The 18,418-nt window shown below is 39.8% G+C and overlaps 1 protein-coding gene across 6 annotated transcripts in view; it reads left to right on the forward strand.

Moving 5' to 3' along the window:
- Positions 1 to 18,418, forward strand: part of LOC111246710 (putative neural-cadherin 2) — a 36,685-nt gene that overhangs the window by 6,914 nt on the left and 11,353 nt on the right. For 2 of the 6 annotated variants that reach the window (XM_086983376.1, XM_022796755.2), the window contains 13 exons: positions 4,482 to 4,673; positions 6,049 to 6,095; positions 8,082 to 8,252; positions 10,116 to 10,230; positions 10,607 to 10,741; positions 11,584 to 11,750; positions 13,016 to 13,123; positions 14,387 to 14,490; positions 16,363 to 16,552; positions 16,845 to 17,068; positions 17,445 to 17,595; positions 17,792 to 18,059; positions 18,320 to 18,412. In XM_086983376.1, the coding sequence (XP_086839502.1) occupies positions 4,482 to 4,673; positions 6,049 to 6,095; positions 8,082 to 8,252; positions 10,116 to 10,230; positions 10,607 to 10,741; positions 11,584 to 11,750; positions 13,016 to 13,123; positions 14,387 to 14,490; positions 16,363 to 16,552; positions 16,845 to 17,068; positions 17,445 to 17,595; positions 17,792 to 18,059; positions 18,320 to 18,412 (1,965 nt within the window). Of the gene's footprint in view, positions 1 to 4,197; positions 4,328 to 4,481; positions 4,674 to 6,048; positions 6,096 to 8,081; positions 8,253 to 8,513; positions 9,954 to 10,115; positions 10,231 to 10,606; positions 10,742 to 11,583; positions 11,751 to 13,015; positions 13,124 to 14,386; positions 14,491 to 16,362; positions 16,553 to 16,844; positions 17,069 to 17,444; positions 17,596 to 17,791; positions 18,060 to 18,319; positions 18,413 to 18,418 lie in introns of those variants that run through there. The other 4 variants (XM_086983377.1, XM_086983379.1, XM_086983378.1 and 1 more) reach the window with 4 other exon arrangements.

Below are 18,418 nucleotides of genomic sequence, written 5' to 3' on the forward strand. Positions count from 1 at the left end.
TTTAGCGAATGTGTGCAAATTGATCAACATTACTCGTACTAATTAGCATCGTAGCGTCAGGATTCGAGTTGCCTTTCGTTCCTACAGGCTTGTAAAGATGTTCGATGCGTATGGTCCTCAGTAAGCGGTGTTTTTATGTTGCTTGGCCATTTTCCTTATTTTTGGTTACTGGCTGCAGTATCATTCGACCAGGGCAACCGACCATCTTGCTTCCAACCCGGAGAGTTTGGTTAGCTACTATATTTTCTATCGACTTTTTATTTTTATATCTTGATATGGCTTTTATATAATTGAATTGATGCAATACTTAACTGCTATTGACATTCTGGCACGGAAGACATTAAGCAGAAGCTTGTATACGACACGCTTAGGGTATTTGGATGGGTAATGTATAGTACTGCCTCGTTCGACAAAAGACTGTTTGGATGTCTTAGAAAAGGCAAACTTAATTTCTAGCGAACGTCCGCCGGAAGAATTATATAGCGTAGAAGGGCACGCAATGAAGCAGTATATAGATGTCGTGAACAAATCGTTTAGTATAAAAGGAATAAAAATTGGAATGAACATAGAAGCTTCGAAAGGCTAGTAGAACAACGAGTGAGCGCGTAACGTACATGGCGTTCCAAAGAACCCGTCAAACCGCTGAACCATAGGAAGTGTCGTGCTTCATTCATACATAAAAGGCACTGGTTATGATTTTTTGTCTTTTAGCTAAATTAGAGATTGATCTAGAAAACTTTCCAGTCAGAGGATGGGATACCAATCCGACCAGTTGATAAAGTAAAGGCTCACAAAAAGCTTATAGGTTAAATCTGGAATAAATTTACTGCCGTCTAGATTTTTTACGGCTAGCTGTTAAGGACGAGTTTCTAAGAACAGAAAGCACAATGCATCGAAATCAGCAGGACTGCCGTTTAGACTAACATTTCGCCGATCGGCTCCTTAAAGCAAAAAAATAAAATTGTTAGCTTCTGCTATTGGTAGTTGATTGTTCTTTTTCTTGCTGCAGACACGGCTTATTCCGCCCGCATCTCTTCGAAATATCCTTAGGTAACAAACAGGCGTCAGCAGGACCTTGGAACAAATGAAGGCGTACGATACAATATAAAAGCGTCAGTGTAAAATAATTCGATACACAACACTATCTGTGTTTCAGTGCCAAAAAAAAACTATTTAGATTTTGTGATCACTCTAACTAGTGTAATATTTTCACAAACATTATTAAGATTCGTGAGAAAATAATAAATTTATTTTATTTTAGTTATTTTCATGACCGCGTTTTTTGCAAATCTTATGCCTAGAAGGTTTTTAGGCGGAAAATAGAACATGAATAGGCCACCTCAGCGCAGCCGCATTTGCTTTCCTTTACTGTCCCGTGTGCAGTGGGCATATTGTACTGCGTAATCTTAAAGTATTGTTGTTTTCTTTATTCCATATAACGGCGATCGGCTTCTGTAGCTCGACGGATGAAGTATTCATCTCCGAAATCACAAATTCGAGAGCTTATTTTCAGCTATCTAACTAACACACAATCAAGCGATCTTATTTAATTTAATATTTTCTAAAATTTATTTCGATTTTTGGCAGCGTCTAATAGCAGAAACACGCCTTATTTTGAGAAGGATAAAGACAAACTATTCCTTATGAAATCTGTCTAAACAGCTTGGAACAACGTTAGTGTGCAGTCGTTGAAGATGAAAAACGGTTATTTGCTATAATATAATATCCCGAGCCTCAAACAGTTTCGTCATTGTAGCATTTTTTCTCCTCTGATGTATGTGGCGCGGTCTTCCCGAACCGGCAAGGAACCCTGCTGCGGTTAAATATAAATAAAGAGCGTCTGCCACGATTTGGGTACATAGGTACCATATCAGAAAGGACATGTCACGACAGTAAATAGCCTTGCTGTGAAACAAGTGTTCGATTTTTCTATTCACAGAGTGTTTTTGTCTAACGTAGTTTGACAATGGCGCACCTGATTTACTGAGGGCCAATAAACCATGTATAACGGGGAAAAATATAAGCGCGAATTATTTGGTAAATATATTGTCACATGCATCAATCAACTCATGATGACTTGATTTATCTGTTTTGTTTATGTCAACTGAATTGCCCCACCTAGACACCGCACCGACCTAGCCGACCGGATTAGGACAGAGGGCTAAATGATAATGTGGGGCATTCGATTTATTGCAATGGAGCTTGCTGACTGTACGTTAATTGCGAAAGCTAGTTAGCATGGATGAAATCTTAAAGGAAAAAACGGGCGCAAATAAAAACGCGCCAGTGTTTGAGAAGGGCAAGGACTTTTGGACCTTTGCCAAAGAACAGATTAGATTGCTATGGTGATTCGATGTTCGTCCATCGGTGCTGAGGCCATTCTTTCAGCGGCTGCTTGGAAAACAAAGTTATTATGCAAGGAACTCCCTCCCGTCAGGTAATATACGACATATATATGTGCTGTGCCATTTTTTAAGCTAGCTTAAATGTTGGATCATCTCGGCAGTTTTATATCGATCATCAAGATAGACAAATGCTACTCCATCTGTACATCATTCAAATAATTAACGGATAATAGATTGCCTATTAGATTGAATAAGATTTTTATTTATAGCCGATTGCTTTGGCATTTCCAAGCTGGATATGCACATCGTTCAAGTGGAGCCATACTCATCCACAGATTCAACACCTTTCAATATATTGGACGTTTACACAACAAAAGCTTGCGTACTTCAACATTAACATAAGGCATTATTAATTAGCGTTGTACGCCTGATCTATGGATGTCCACTAATCACAGCAGTAACGCTGGCGTTTTTCTATACTTGTATTAGTGGTATCATCCATTTCATGATGTCATCCTTGCTAAAAGAAAAAACTCTCACAGTCCGACAGTGTTGTAACTAATATCCCAGTTTTACAATTTAGGACAATTTTGGCAAAGCTTACTATCCAATTTCCGTTACGCTTAACGCATATTCGCTAGGGACCCCTAGCCTCCTTCACTTGACTCAGAGTGAACTGTCTCTGAAGGAGGCGTTGAATTGCTGCTGCGTAAATATATGTTGACTAAAAATATATGTGACAGGCCAAAAACGGCCCTCGGAAAGCCGCTATCTATTTCATATGTTCTCGATGTTAGAACTAGGAGGCCTTGCCGTACCATCGTTGTAGTCATATCTAGATGTTAACTACTAAGGCCAAAGAACGGTGGTCGAAAGATGACGCGGATATGTTTGCTCTTTACAGCCTGATTTATAATGCCCAGTATGGCCTGCCGTACACATCTGCGGCGTCAGAGCAAGCCTTTTTGTGCATTAGCTGTTGCCGTATTCATCCCTGCTCCCCTATGCGGGACAGATATTGAGCATCTTTGATTGTTCAGCGCAGTGCCAGAGATAGCATGAGTGTTTACGCGTGTCTATGTACATACGTATATGTGCAAATACAGGGATCTTGCTTCTCTTTCTATTGCCTCCACTGGTATTACACTTGAGATGTAGTTTTCCGGACACAGACGCCGATACGCTATAAGTTCTAAAAGGCATATAATGCAATGGGCTTTTGCTGCGGATGCAAGTTCCACCAATAGTCTAACGTAAAACGTCATTTTAATTCGAATCGATTGCCGCGACTTGATCAAGCTTAGGCCACCACAGATATAAAATCTGATCGTTGAAAATAAACAGGCTGTAACTACGGCTTTCATATCATGGCCATTAGGAATACATTTTTTGGTGGAATTACCTCACGTGTGAGGTTTATATAGACCTAAGTGCGGCACACGGCCATGAGCAAGAAGACGTGGCCTGAGATAGGAAAAAAAAACTGTATCGAGGAATTCAGAGTCGCCGCTAATATCCTCTTATTTCAACTATATGGTCCTAAATAATTAAACAAAAGGAAACATATTCTTCCAGATACATGACCTTGAAATGTATTATTAGCATGTTAGGTTTGTAGTACTGAGAGACTGTTATTATTTTATCAAATATATTTGTTGAGTGTTGGTTATTTTTAATTAAACCTGCATGTACCTCCTATGTAGACAGGTTCTTGGAATTACTGTTCGATATTGCTTTGGAGATTGACAAAGGGGACTTTGCTGAACGTATTCGGCATTTTCTCCAGATACCATTGCAGCCATTAACCCGTAGCATTCCCTTATTGCCCTTGTTTTTATCTGTTAACATTAAGATTCGATCCAAATGCACCGCCTTCAGTGCCTACGTTGCACCTTCTGAAAAGCATCTTTGGCTCTCAAGTCGTACATAGAAGCTTGTGATGACAAAACTGACTACAGAACACATCGATGTTCTTTCCAGCGGTATAGTATCACTAGTAATACTTTTAATCTGTTATTATTAGTCCTATTGTTGATATTGACGATCTTCTTTCCACGCTACTTCGTGTCGTCTGTTTACTTTCACAAGACTTTAATCGTTCTGTCCCTGTGTTTGACTCGGATCATAATATTTTAGTATCTAAGAACGGCATGCGACCGCTGACCGATGCAAATGATACCGAGCCGCCCGCTCACACAAACGGACTTGGCGGAATGAACGGCGTCGGCGGCGGCGCTTACTTCGCCAACGGAACAGCTCTTCACTACGACTTCGATGACACCAGCAACCCGTTCGACGATGCGTTCCGACACGACTCCGATCCGAATTGTCAGTATCATCAGTTTTTATATGTCTATGATAATGATGTAGCCCAGCCTAGATAGAGACATACAGTATTATAATAGACAATATAGTATTCATCGACAATCCTTACCTTAGCTTAAAATCAAGTCAGGCTGAATTATGGCGTATGAAGTGGAGCCGCAGTAAGATGGCACTTCGTCCCCCTTTACAGGTACAAATCACTGTAATGACAAAAGAGACTGTGTACAAGATTTACTATGCAATAATACGTATTGCTTGTCGTGTGTGTATTGAGTGGTAATACTTGTTACGCTCATCTCACTTGATAAATCTCATTTTCTAATCAATTATATTGGATAGAGAAATACATGACTTCAATAATTCGACTAGAATTAACCTTCTTTCCAATTTCTCCGACTAAGTGCAAGATATCTATCCTTTTATTCATCAACAATATGACTTTCCCATATCCCTCTATAAAAGCTATCTATAAAAAAAAAAAAAAAAAAAAAAAAAAAAACCTCTATAGAAAGAAAGTTCCGAAGCTATTACATTTAATGCCGTTGCAGTTCAAAACTACCACGTACGATAGCTATTATAAAGACCCCTTCATCCACCTCATACACGTCCAAACGATTTTGCCCCGTCTGCCGATATTTTTTCGTGTGACGGAAGTAGCATTTAGAATGCGTATGGTATCCTTTCATTGAAGTGATTATGAGTTAGAGCGCCGGCATGCAGTAGGTGTTGCTTCCGGCCGGTTGATAGGCCATTGACGAGGGCTATGGATGGGTGGGGAAGTTGAAGAGAGATGTCGGGATCTACAACTGTGTCTTACCATACACTTAGATATATAACGGATCTGTTCTTTTGCAATCGTTTTTTGGTATCAAGCTGGTTTTCTTTTTTCAACGATTTCTTCTCCGATCTATATACAGCTCCGCCCCCTGCTTTAATTCGTGGTATATCAGACAATTACATATTGCTCAGGCGGACTGTCGTCTCTTCTACGCAGCTATTTCTACTGGAGACGGTCAAATTCCAGTCATTGCAGCAGTGTTTTATTAGCCTGCTGGGTCCCGCCTCATTTTTGCCAATGTCCCTGATATTATTTTTGAGTTCTTGCCAGGACGCGAAGCCAAACGAGACGCTTCGGAGCTTGCGCTGTACCTATCGTTTACTGATGCGAGAAGTCACCACCCTTCCCGCTCCCACGCAATCAACCGTACTGGCTCGATCAAACAATAGTTTGCTTTTGGCTCCAGCACAGTCGCCGCTCTGTTGGACCAATGAGCCCTGGATGTCTTCCGCCCTAACTGGCGGCCTTCACCAGTCACACAAATCGAGGTACACTCGTCTACTTACCAAAACCTATTGCATTTAATCATCTCATTTGCAGATTCTCGTCAAAACCACTCATCGTTCCAGTCTAGCGAATCATCCGGGGTAAGTGGTGTTTCTACTCTCCTTTTTGTACCACTGATTTTACTCTATGTTTATCGGAGCGGATTTTTTGTTTGGCTTCGATCTATGAAGATTTCGAGCTACCGGTTCGCTTGCCTACTTCGGCTGTTCACCGTTTCGCAACGTTCCATGTTGTCCATTCAGTCTTTCTGCCAAATAACAATATTTTTTCTATTATACTACGGCGCGATAGGACTTGACGTGTCTGCTGCTCCCGCCGCCATTGCAGTCAGGAGCGAATTCAGAAAAAAAGCATACAAGACGTAAACCGTCGGTCCTGTATCAGCCTGACCGCAAGTGTTGAGTTCGGTCGTTTTATTTTTATAAACATATTCATAGCAGAAATCGAATAGGAAGCGCGCGCGTATCGTTTTTGGTTTATTTAATTTTTCTTTACGTGTATTGCCTTCCTGTACACGCATATAAATTTTTATGTATAGAACAAATGGAAAAAGGCGTGGCAACGTTTTTCGAAAATAACGACGAAACAATTACGATTTACTCTTTGCTCTAACTTGTGCAGATTGGCGTTTCGGGTCGCTGGAAACTTCCGGTTATGACTTTTTGAATTATGCCGTTTCTTTTGATTACCTGCCGCCTTTTGGTCAAGCTTACCAGCATGAAGGCCGGCTGACCGGAGACAGCTTACAGGAACAAGGAGATAGCACAACAAACAAAAAATAAATAGGTTCTAATATCATATAAAAGACAGCAGTCTCAAACACACAAATTTGGGAAATTCAAGGGCGTAGCGAAACCGTGTGGGCGCGCATATCTTACTCAATCTTTTTTGTGAAGATAAAAGAGGGAAAAGAATGTGTGCTAGAAACAAAAGCCCGTAAAGTGGAAGAAGTTATTTATCTCTGGCTATATATATATATATAGTTAATCACATCTATCGGTTCCATATAACAAGAGGGTGCGCCCAATCCTAACTACTATTTACCGAATTTGGGAACTTTGTATTTGAACGTCGAGATTGGCTTGATAATTTTGGCTTAATCGTGAGAAGTGAAGGCGCATATGATTGAAGCTCCTATCTTTTAAACAGTACGACCGTGTTTCTCGGCGCGATACCAGGGGATATAATGAATTCATAGCTCGGCGATGGAAAGCTATTAGTCGACAAGAAAAACGCTCACCTTTTTTTTTTTTTTTTTTATAGAATCGATCAGCTGTGCTGCTGTAATTTATTAAGTTGGGTTTTATTAACTTAAGTTATGTACGTATTAATTGCGGGCCTTTAGTAGGGTGGCATTCATTTCGCCGAACAACGATCCAAGTCATGGGACATGTGATCAAATCTAATATATGACCGCTTTTAAATCACATGGCTATACTATTATGCTGGCATGCTTTTATCACGCTGATGTGCATCATTTGTTTATTATAAAAGGAGTGTATTACAGAAGTAGCTGTAGTACACTCCTTTAGGATGAACTTTAAATGTTTACACTATCCTTTTCGTAATAAATAAAGAAAGACGTGCCGAGAGACTTCTGGATACAATCATAGCTTTCGATTTTCTTTTTCTACTTCAACAATCAGTTTCTATTTCAAAATTTACAACAAGCTCATATACGGCATCATCTTTAGCTTACGTATACCAGGAGGCACATTGTTCAGGGGGCCCTTATCATCATCCTGGATTTTTTTGATAGAAGCAGGTACCTATGCTGCCAAGCTACCAAGATATCCATATTAAATTTCGATACATCAAAAAATTTGGCAACTCTGCCATCCAATATTTTTGAGATAATTTCTGAAAACGGTCGTCACGTGGTATTGTTGTAGATATTCAAAAGGCCCTTTCGTGACGGTTGTGTCTGTGGTGTGCCTCTAAATATTTAAGTTAGCTTTCAAATGACATTGCGTGTAACTATGTTGTTAATTCAAGGAAGGTTTTATGTAGTGCAAGCCATCTGTGCTCACTCAGTTTACTACAACTTTCCTACGATGGCATTATAGAGTGCCGGAGGAGGTAGTGAGGGTGGAAGTATCGGTGACTTCACATCAGACTTTATCCGGAGCAAAGATCTCGAAGACCAGCATTATACAAGAGCGCCTGACAGACCTCCAACCTATCATGTCGAACTTGTTGAGGAAAATGATCGGGACGTGCCCCAAAAAATTCTACAGGTAAGAGCCATTCGACCTATGTGATGCTATACGATTGCGTTATAGATTCGTATCAGAACCTGTTACTTCTAACCATCGTTATGTTGTTACAACCAAAAATGGAATAGACTCTAGTACTAGAATCACCGGATGAACCACATATCCAGATCAAATCCGGACCCCTGTGTATCATTTACTAATGATATTGTTAGATTTAAGTGTCTTGTTGACACAAAGCTGGACCTCAATCCTTTGTTCGCTCTTTTAGATCGATCCGTTTGGTCTGTGATGATCAATCCGTCGGTGAGGAGAGCTTTTACAAGACTGGCTAGTATAGATGCCGCAGTTCATCATGTGACTTATAAATGTGCTCACAATCGGATGCATTCAGATATTTGCGGCACTGCGCTAGCGTTGTTAGGTACGCTATTATTTCTCCGACCATGCAAACCATACACACAATCTCCTCATGAATTTATGCCATCTATTCAACTTAGTTATCTTATATGTTAGTTAAATGTCATGTTATCTGTGTACGTGATATAGAGCAGGTACACGTGGACACAGCGTTGCGCGGGCATGGCCTACTGTTAAAAGCACGCACAAAACTAACAAACGAAACCACTGCTAATCCTACAGATATGGCAAACATGCCACAAGACTCGAAAACGTTTTCATAAAATAAAGCGAGACTATTCGCAAGTATTTACCGTCCTTGAAATGTATATGTCGGGAAATAAGCACACACCGGCAAAAGTCACACGGATTGATCAAGATATTCTTTTTCTTTTGCTTTCCATAGGCTGAAAGTTTGACGTCATAGCGGTAGCAGCCGCAAAAAGATAAAAAACACTATTAATATCCTACTCAATCGTAAATCCTACTCATGCTAAAGTTCCTTAAGCCATAAGCTGCACAAGACCAAACGACTATATATTATGTACACATCATACACAGACATATACATGAACATGTGTTTGCAGCACAATTTCTATAATATCTCGTTGATAGGAAACCTCATTGATAGCAAAATAACAATCAGCGTATTGAAATTAATAGACTTGCACACTAATAAAGTTACTTACTGGTTGAGCGTCTACAAATCATCCTGTATATTCATCTGTGTAGTGAAGCACACACGGTTTATACATCGACAAGCATCTTCTGTATCGATACCGTTTACCTTATAAAACTTCTACTGCTAACAATGTATTCTAGCAATACACCGGGGGCAAACGCCCATCTGAACAAATATTTTCTTACTGAATTCTTATGGGATGTTTTTTTTCTTAATTAACAAGCCATGTTCTAAGATGTCCTCTGAAGTTAATGTTTTTCTAGTAGTGTGACGTTTCGGAGTTTTTAACTTGAGCTTAACCGTAATTTCAAACAAGCGTATTCACTTCTATAGTTCTCGTTTACGCAACGAAGTGCATTTTTCGTTAGTCCACTCTTCAGCCATTTTCTGCATAGAAAATAACTGTAGTAAAACTATTTTTACCACAGTAAACGACGTATATTCCAAATTCTCACTGAAAATATCGAATATTTATTAAATCTTCAGATACCTCAGATTTTTCTAGAGCATCTAATAGATCTCACAGAAATAATTATCGTATTAACGTTCAGTTTGGAAGTGCTCTAACTATTACAGAGGCGGAGCAAGTATTTACTTTGTCCATCTTGTAAATGGTTGTGTGTCACTAATTTCGGTCGAGTTTGGTAAGTTATGTATAATACATATACTGTACATCTTTATTTGCTAGGACGTACAAAAAGTGAATTGAAAATCCTGCCGAATGAAAATTTCCAGAAAACTTACTCTATTCGAGTGACTGCCTGACAACATATGACGTAACAATGGCTGAATAAATTGATCTTCAGGTTACTGCTCCTGATGGAGTGGCTGGCCCAGTCGTTTACTCGATGGAGGGACCTGACGTGAGTACCTTTGATCGCGCAGAGGATAAGCAGAAATTTTCGATCAATACTACAACGGGTTAGTAATTGCCAAAAGAAAAAAGCGAATTCAGACACAACGGTTCACGTTGACTTCGCCTACGGAGTTTTTATTTACGTGTATGGATTCTATCGTACTATTAAATAGGAGTACCTCAGGTCGTATCAGACACCGCTAAGATAGACATTATGCTGGCTGTTTTGGAAACATCTCTTCAAATATTATAGTTATAGTATTCGTTCATGCATTCTTCTAAGTCAAATAAGTAAACCCCATATGTTTTCTAATCAAGTGCATGAACGAAATCTAACTACTAGTTAAGGCAATTGCTAATTTTAAGTTCGGTTTTTCAACCAGGGTCCTAGTTTTATTGAACATTTCCACCAACGTGTGCTTGCCTATGGTGATTATGTAGGTGAAGTGTTTGTCCTCAGAAGCTTGGACCGCGACTTTCCTGAAGGCCAGGCTGAGTATTCATTTACCGTATACGCTGAGGACGCACGTTCACATGAAAGGCTTGGCAGCGCCAACGTATACGTTATTCTGAAAGGTAAGTTTTAAGTTTTCTAATTCGTCTCGTCTCCCCCTATCCGAGAATGAATATTTTGAATTGCCGTGGAAATAGAGCACGTTTCTACATGAAATGCACAATACAGATTATCTCGATTGGTCCACTCCCGTTAGATGACGTTGGAACTAAGGAGATCGGATTAGATCAGCAGCAACAACACCAAAAACGATTTTGTTGTTGCATTAATGATAGATATTATAAATCTCAAAAATATATGCGACTGCTACTGATAGGTAAATTGTTCATTATATAACAATGATCGACGCGGTTTTACTAGATGCTGCTACTTATTGATAGCAAGTTACTGTTTTCAGTGAAACGAAGATATCAAACTTTCCCTGGCTAGGAAGGTGTGCAAACTATGCAGAATTTGCCGTAACGAGTACAACTGCTTTATGGGCCACTACTGTGTGCTTGCCTAGTAACTCAGTGTTTGCCATTAGATGAATAGTCTCGGCAGAATTTCGAAAACAACTCTAAACCTAAATTTCATAACATTCACAGGTAGCCTAATTTAAAAGAGGTAACTTCATATCGTTTGGAAAATAGACTTATTATTTATTACTAAACGCATCATCCGAACGGGCATGCTAATTCTTCTAAATCGACTGTTTCGTTGGCACTGACTAGTGACGAAAAAGTTTCGAATTTTACAACGGCACTCCCGTTAGAAGTTGTATTGAAGATGTAAAATCTGTCTATTTTAATCGGATATTATACTTCTATTCAAGCTAATTAGCTCTTTCACGACATACTACTTCTGATGTTGATTCATCTTGTTCGATAAAAACTGAATTGTTTCCTCACTATTTTTCGAGCAGATTTGAATGACAACGCGCCCTTCTTTCCTCAAAGTGTTTACTATGGGAATGTGAGCGAGAACGCCCCCCGAGGCACACCGATTGTTCTTAATATGCGTGCGCTCGAATACGATGACCCGCATGAAGGCACTAATGCCCGGATCACATACTCCATAGAACAGAATCAGGTTAGTCCCAATAGAAAGGTACGTGCTGCCTAATCTATTGATTCAAAACGGATAACAGTCTACCAATATTTAAACGAAACGCAAGCATGATTCTATGAAAAAAGGTAAAGACCGTTACTTGTATATATTGTTGTTCATATAAAAATGACGTTGCATAAATTCAGTATCTCGTAGTCTTTTTAACTGTTTCGTTTATAACACACGGGGGGCTGAAATTGGGTAGAAAATAAATAAGAAACATCAAACTTCTGTAAAACGTTAATCGAACCTTTTTAGCTAAAAAAAATCCCTGTTTGTTCTCGTAATAATGATAGGCTTATCGGGTGCATATCATATCACGTATTCCAACAAATTATTCACGAATTTAATGATAGGTATAGATGCTTAAATGTTTTTTTCTCAGAGTGGGAGCAGCCGTTACATCATCTACACAGATTTGTTGTCTCGTAAAAAAATGAATTTGAGACATTTCCCTAGTTGGCTATTTTTTTTTTGTTAGCTTTGTTTGCGTTTTTTATACGCTGTCTACCTTTCTAATCGCTTCGGCTGGCATTACAATGATATGCCGGCCTAGCGTGGCGTTGTTGCCATGATGCCTGCTGCCAGCAACGTTAAACGTTCAGTGGGTTTGAATCTAGTTTCAAACATATACGTGACGTTAGCTGACGGCCGTTGTTGAGCTACCTAGCACGACTTCTGTTAGGACGTTCCTGACATCCTTTCTTCTTTCCCGAGAGCCGAATGGTTGCCTTTCAGGGGCCGTTTATACCATGGAAATGTTATCTGCGTGTTTGCCGGCGACCTCCGTTAGCGCCTCACTTGATTTACCTCTGGCGGCAGTAATACCGCCGCCAGTAGCGGAAGGCGTATCATTTTTGGCTTCCGGCAAAGGTACCTTTACTCGGAAGCTCAGCGGTAGTGGCCGGTCGGAGGTGCTAGCTTCTTTGAATAAGATGTGGGAAATATCTAGCTGCGGCCCCGGGGTTCGGCTAAGCAGTTTCCAGCCCGAGATCCGAGAAACCCACTCGGATGCTTCGGAATCATAATGCACAAAAAAGTGCACGAGATAAACTAGTGATGCGAGTGCTGTCGTGCACGTACCAGCTAGAAAAGTAATGGTCACATATTTCGAGAATGGCATTAACCAACACAGGCACTTTATGGTTCTTACTACTATTAAGACATTAGTAGAAACTACATAGATGCAATAGATAACTTAACCGAGGTATTTTTCCTTGCGGCAATCTAAACATATTTCTATCTAGGTGAATGAAAATGGGGAGCTCATTTTCCGTATAGATGAGCACACGGGCACGATTTCCACGGCCGTATGCTGTCTGGATCGGGAGAGGAATTCTGGTTACTCAATAAAGGTAAGTGCTTTTATGTTGATAGCAGAATGCTGATAGGACGCAAATTTAAAGCTATGTAGTTACAGTGTTTAAATATCCTGAGGTAAGCGTATATGTATACGTCAGGAGGAAAGGATCAGCTAGACCTAATGCTAGTGGTAACGGTGATTGATGTTCTATAGATTCGAAAGGCCATATGTCTGGGTAGGTCCTATTCACGTACCTACGAGTCTAAACACGTCGCAAGGTATGAGCAGTGGAACGATTACTTAAAAACCGTTCCCATCTCCAAAGTGGCCAAGCCTTTTTTGCACTATTTCAATTACACCGCTCGCTTAGTCAGTGCTGGGCGGTTAACCGTCATGGTGTAGTGCCACTCATGTCAAGTCAAGCGAACGGAAGTCTGTTTGCATATCTGCCATTCACGTTCCTAGCAAACAATTTCTATTTCTTTTATACTGCTGAAGTTATTTAATGATATAAAAAATCTTTTTTTTTTTTTGCAGACTATTCAGTTGTTGGTTCCTATCCTTTACAAAATTTAATCCTGAAGCACTTATATGATGGAGCTGTTTATGTCTCTTATCTAGATCCTACATTTAAGGGATTTATAGCATACATTTGCGTGTACGTGCTCGCACTCCCTGTGCCATAGTATAAGCGTTGTAGCTTTGTTACCAGTTATTTGTATCATTTAACGTTTAGGACATCTGCTGCAGATGCAAGGTAAACATAGGTTGATATAGCCATCTAATCAAGGCTTTGCAAGTATTTTCTGCTAGAGCGTAGCTAATAATAACAAATGCACACGAAATAAACACACGCAGCTAAAATTACTCAACACATACTGAGTCCTCACCATAGGACGTCTCATTCCTTTGTTAGATTGAAGGCAATGACCCTAAAAGCTCTTCTGCTGCGGTCTAATATTGTGATATCAGCATTCACCAGTAGGAAATCAGTTTACGGGTACAACTGGTAACATTGGCCATGCAATAGTACCTATAAAGATGATTTTGAACTCAAGTAGGGTTCTTAGGCTTAGTCTGTTTTTATTACCTGCAAGAACTACCTAGAAATCTTTAGTGTATTTAAAATAAATTAAAAGTAAATAGTTTGTAGCTTGCGTAGCGTTACTTTTGAGTTCGAAACGTCTATCGGATAACCAGCAGATGAACATGAAGAATAGTCATTTACTGATTTCTGCTGGTATAATATAAAGATAATCAGCTGTAGACAACTTAGGTCGGGAACTAACAAAGATCGATGGTTGCACATCGATAGGTGGTAGCTTCTGATGGCGACCCATCACACAAAGCGACCGCCACAGCTACCATTCAGATCAAGGACGAAAATGATATGTCACCGCATTTTGTCAAAAAAGAATGGTGAGTTGCTATCTAACTGACAATCGAAAATGTGCCTCTCTACCACGATCTGTCCGTGTTAGGCCACCATGATAAATGTCCTTAGTCTAGGTATTAAAATTAAAAATTAGTAAAAAAAAAACATCAATTGACGAACCTATTTATTCTATATGACCTAAAATGATTGCTATTTACTATGTTAACTGCTGTCCAAAATGCTCAATGTCTTACAATTTTCGGGAAAACCTAACGTAATTATATATATATCGCCGTCTTCACTGTTCTCATTATCTACAACGTTCGATAGTGTCTCTTAATCACAATAGTGTTCTTTTGCCAGGACAGCTGGTACTGATTCGCTAATTAGATAAGAAATGCCCATCCTCGAATATCGTCTGCACTCAGTAACTAATAATAATAAAACACTCTATAGCTAATTGGTAAAATTGTAGGGTTTGTACAACTGCGAGGGTTGGGCGAGAATCTTTTACTTGAAGTAAGAGTGCTGAAAGGTTTGTATGCTAGTAATAGACCTGGCGTTCGCCTGCAAGAAGATTAGGCACGGATACGTAGCGTTTCCCCTTATTTATCTCGTGCTCATTCAATACGGAGCGTGTCCTTTCTACGAACAAACACTAGTGCAATCCCACGCCGCTAAAGCAGCTTCTATTGCAATTTCCAGTTGACTTTAATGAGATCGTAGAAGTGCGGTCAAAGGTTGGAGATCTGTTTCACGTGTATTTGTCAGATTTCTAGTATAGCTACGTACATACATTTGTCACGACAACGCTCCTGCCAGTACGCGCCGCAGACAATCAAACGTGAATACACATCAACAAGGCTGAACACGTTTAAGCTTTAGTCTCAAGACAATACGAGCAACAAAGAATAATCATATTATATAATACATTGTGTGTTGCAAGTTAAATCAAGGAATGAATAGTTCGCATACCCCTATAGACTTGCCTCCTCTGAATTTTCTTATAAAAACAACGCCTTTAAGATATGTGCGAGTTATAACTTATTCCGAGTACGTTAATGGAAGGCATTTTTGTAGCCGTAAAAGCTCAAACGTTGCAAATGGAACAGACAGCTTTCCGAAAGGAGATAAGCGATAAAGTCGAGGGTGTGCCGTAACGCTTGGTTGCGGCATAAGCTAACTGCTTTATGAGCGTTTTAAAAATTGCATTGCTAGTTTTTAATCCACGGCTAAAATGGCTGGACGTAAAAATCAAGGCTGTTTGCCTTTCGGTACTTTATTCATTAGACATTTCAGCTGAAAAATTGAGACCCGTTTTCTGAAGATGAGTTTCAGCATATGTCTTCCTTTGATTTTCCAGACGTTATTGTGGCTGCTTTTCAAATAGTTTCTAATATGTAATGCAATCAGAGTTTCACTTGAAGCAAACGGGTATGTTCTTCATTGAAGATCAAAGGCTGCCATTCATGTTCCCACTAGACTACCAGAACCGATTATACGCACGTTTTTGTTTTTCGATTAATCGGGATCTATGGACGAGCTTTATAGTTGAACGACTTTTTTTAGCATTGTAAATGGATACAGTTTTAGAACTAGCTGTCTAAGGCCAACGCTTCCGCCAGTGCGGAATTGATAGAGAGAACTGGTTGTTGGAACTCCTTCAACGTATAGGAGGTTTGGAGCGTAATGTATCCCTCGAGCACACAATAAAGAACACACAAACAGGAATGCAATGTTATTCCGTTTCACTTTACTTAAACTGTAGAGCTAATTTTTTTTAAAGTTATCATAGAATCAATTGTAAAACGAAACTTAAAATTGCAATTGGAAGATAAAATGGCTCATAGATTTAGGTTTTTCGCGCAGGAGCATTAATTCCGCTGAGTGTGTCTAACCGTTATCTACATTTTTAGGGTGTTGGAAATTGATGAGACAAATGGCAACGATCTCCCTTTAGAGTCCATTCTAGATGTACGTGTCATCGATGGAGATTTACCAGAAACTAACAGTTTCCGGTACAAGGTGGTCGAAAATGCATTCGGAGCAGACAAGTTTACCATGATTACAAATCCTGATGGCAGTGGATCTCTTAAAATTATAAAGGTCAGTTTTTCTCTTTGCTATAAACTGCCTTCTACCGTTGCATGTCGTCATACTTTTGAAGTATCGGTTTCGCCATTATTTCAGACCGAAGCTCAATTTCCTCAAGAAAACATAATTTTCCTTTTAATATTTTACGCCTTCAATACTAGCTGAAGCATCTTGCGTACATTTTAACAAAACGTTGTCTCGATAATAGAATATTTGTGAACTTCTTAATTGCAGTGGGCCATATTGTTGCATTTTGTGGCCTAATCTAGTTCCGTTCTAGTTCTAACCATTCAATACATTTTAGGAATTGGACTACGAGGTGGCGTCGCAACGTAACGGATTCAATTTAACAATAATGGTATCAGATAATAACGATGTAACTGGTAGTGATCCCCGACATTTGGACTACGCCAAGGTCCGCATCAGGCTTAAAGACATAAACGATAATGCACCTAAGTTTCACAATCCTCATATTCAAATCACAGTACCTGAGAACACGCCAACAGGGACCACTCTGGCAACCTTCAGGTAAAAATACGGGTGCCATTGATCCGACTAAATCCTGAGTGGCTCACTATTTAGCCATTTTTTCCCACAATGCTGCATCCGTTATCAATCCTGTTTCTTTGCATATGAAAGATGTTGCATCTTGCATAACTATTAATATTAGCTTATATTGTCAGTAGAAAGACGGCGACAACAGACACTTTTGTAAGCAAAAAAACATCTTAAGGAGAAAAATACATTATTTATTCGAGACTTTGTGCAATTCACGTTTCACAAGTTAAAACAGTAACGAACAGTCCGACAGCCCTCGATTTCGCCTCAGCTTCACAATTTCGGCAAGAGGCGGTGAGGCCTCTTAGAAAGTTCGAACTAAGGAGATACGTCTTTTCGATTAAAGGGCTACTGATATAGACGCGTCTGGAGGAAGCCGAGTTATGTATTCCATTGAAAAGGACTCAGATCGACGAAGGCATTTCAGGGTTGGATCGTCATCCGGAGTAGTTACCCTGCAGAGGCCCCTTGACAGGGAGAGATCTCCAAGACATCATGTAAGTATGCACTACATGCGTGATATTGTAGAATGATGTAGCAAATAGTTGAATAAGCCGGTGTGCCAAGTCCTGGCTTATTAGAGCTGTGTCTTGACGATTTTCTTCTAGCAAGCACACCCGAAGTGATTGGCGTTTATTTGAAACGCTACATCTTCTCGATACGCTATTATATTATGTCCGTTCCTGCTGACAGGTTCGCGTCATGGCTACGGACGACGGCATTCCGGCTCGAACTTCGACAGCGACGTTGACTGTAATTTTATCAGATGTAAATGACTGCGCCCCCCGCCTTGCCGAAGACTATCGTCCAGTGGTACCTGAACACCAGAGTGCAACGAAAGTGGCCGATATCCGCGCCGTTGATGACGACGAACGGCCGAACGGACCTCCCTTCGCATTCTCGATCGACCCAAATGCTCCGGAAGAGGTTCGTCGTGCTTTTCGTCTCGATAACAACCCAAGTAAGTGCCATGAGATCTTCAGTCACCAATGACGTGAGCTTCATATAATAATATGTAAATATTGAGAAACAGATTTTTGTAGTTGTTTAATAATATACAAAAATTAGAGTGCGGCCCGACGCAAATAATTCAGCTCATGTATGGTTGACAAGTTAGTCGCCATTTGTTTAGTAATACGAATGTTTCAATATCATTATAATTATTATGTTATAGTGTTTTACCATATACGTATATCATCAATTCTATATTGTAATTTTCAGATGGAAATGGCAGTGCGGTTGTGTATTCAAGGCACGCGTTCGATCGAGAGCAACAGAAAAGCTACGCAATCCCAATCCTTATTAAGGACTCAGGTAATA

The sequence above is a fragment of the Varroa destructor genome, unplaced genomic scaffold (genome assembly GCF_002443255.2).
Source record: "Varroa destructor unplaced genomic scaffold, Vdes_3.0 BEIS01000003.1, whole genome shotgun sequence".
NCBI classification, from domain to species: Eukaryota; Metazoa; Arthropoda; class Arachnida; order Mesostigmata; family Varroidae; genus Varroa; species Varroa destructor.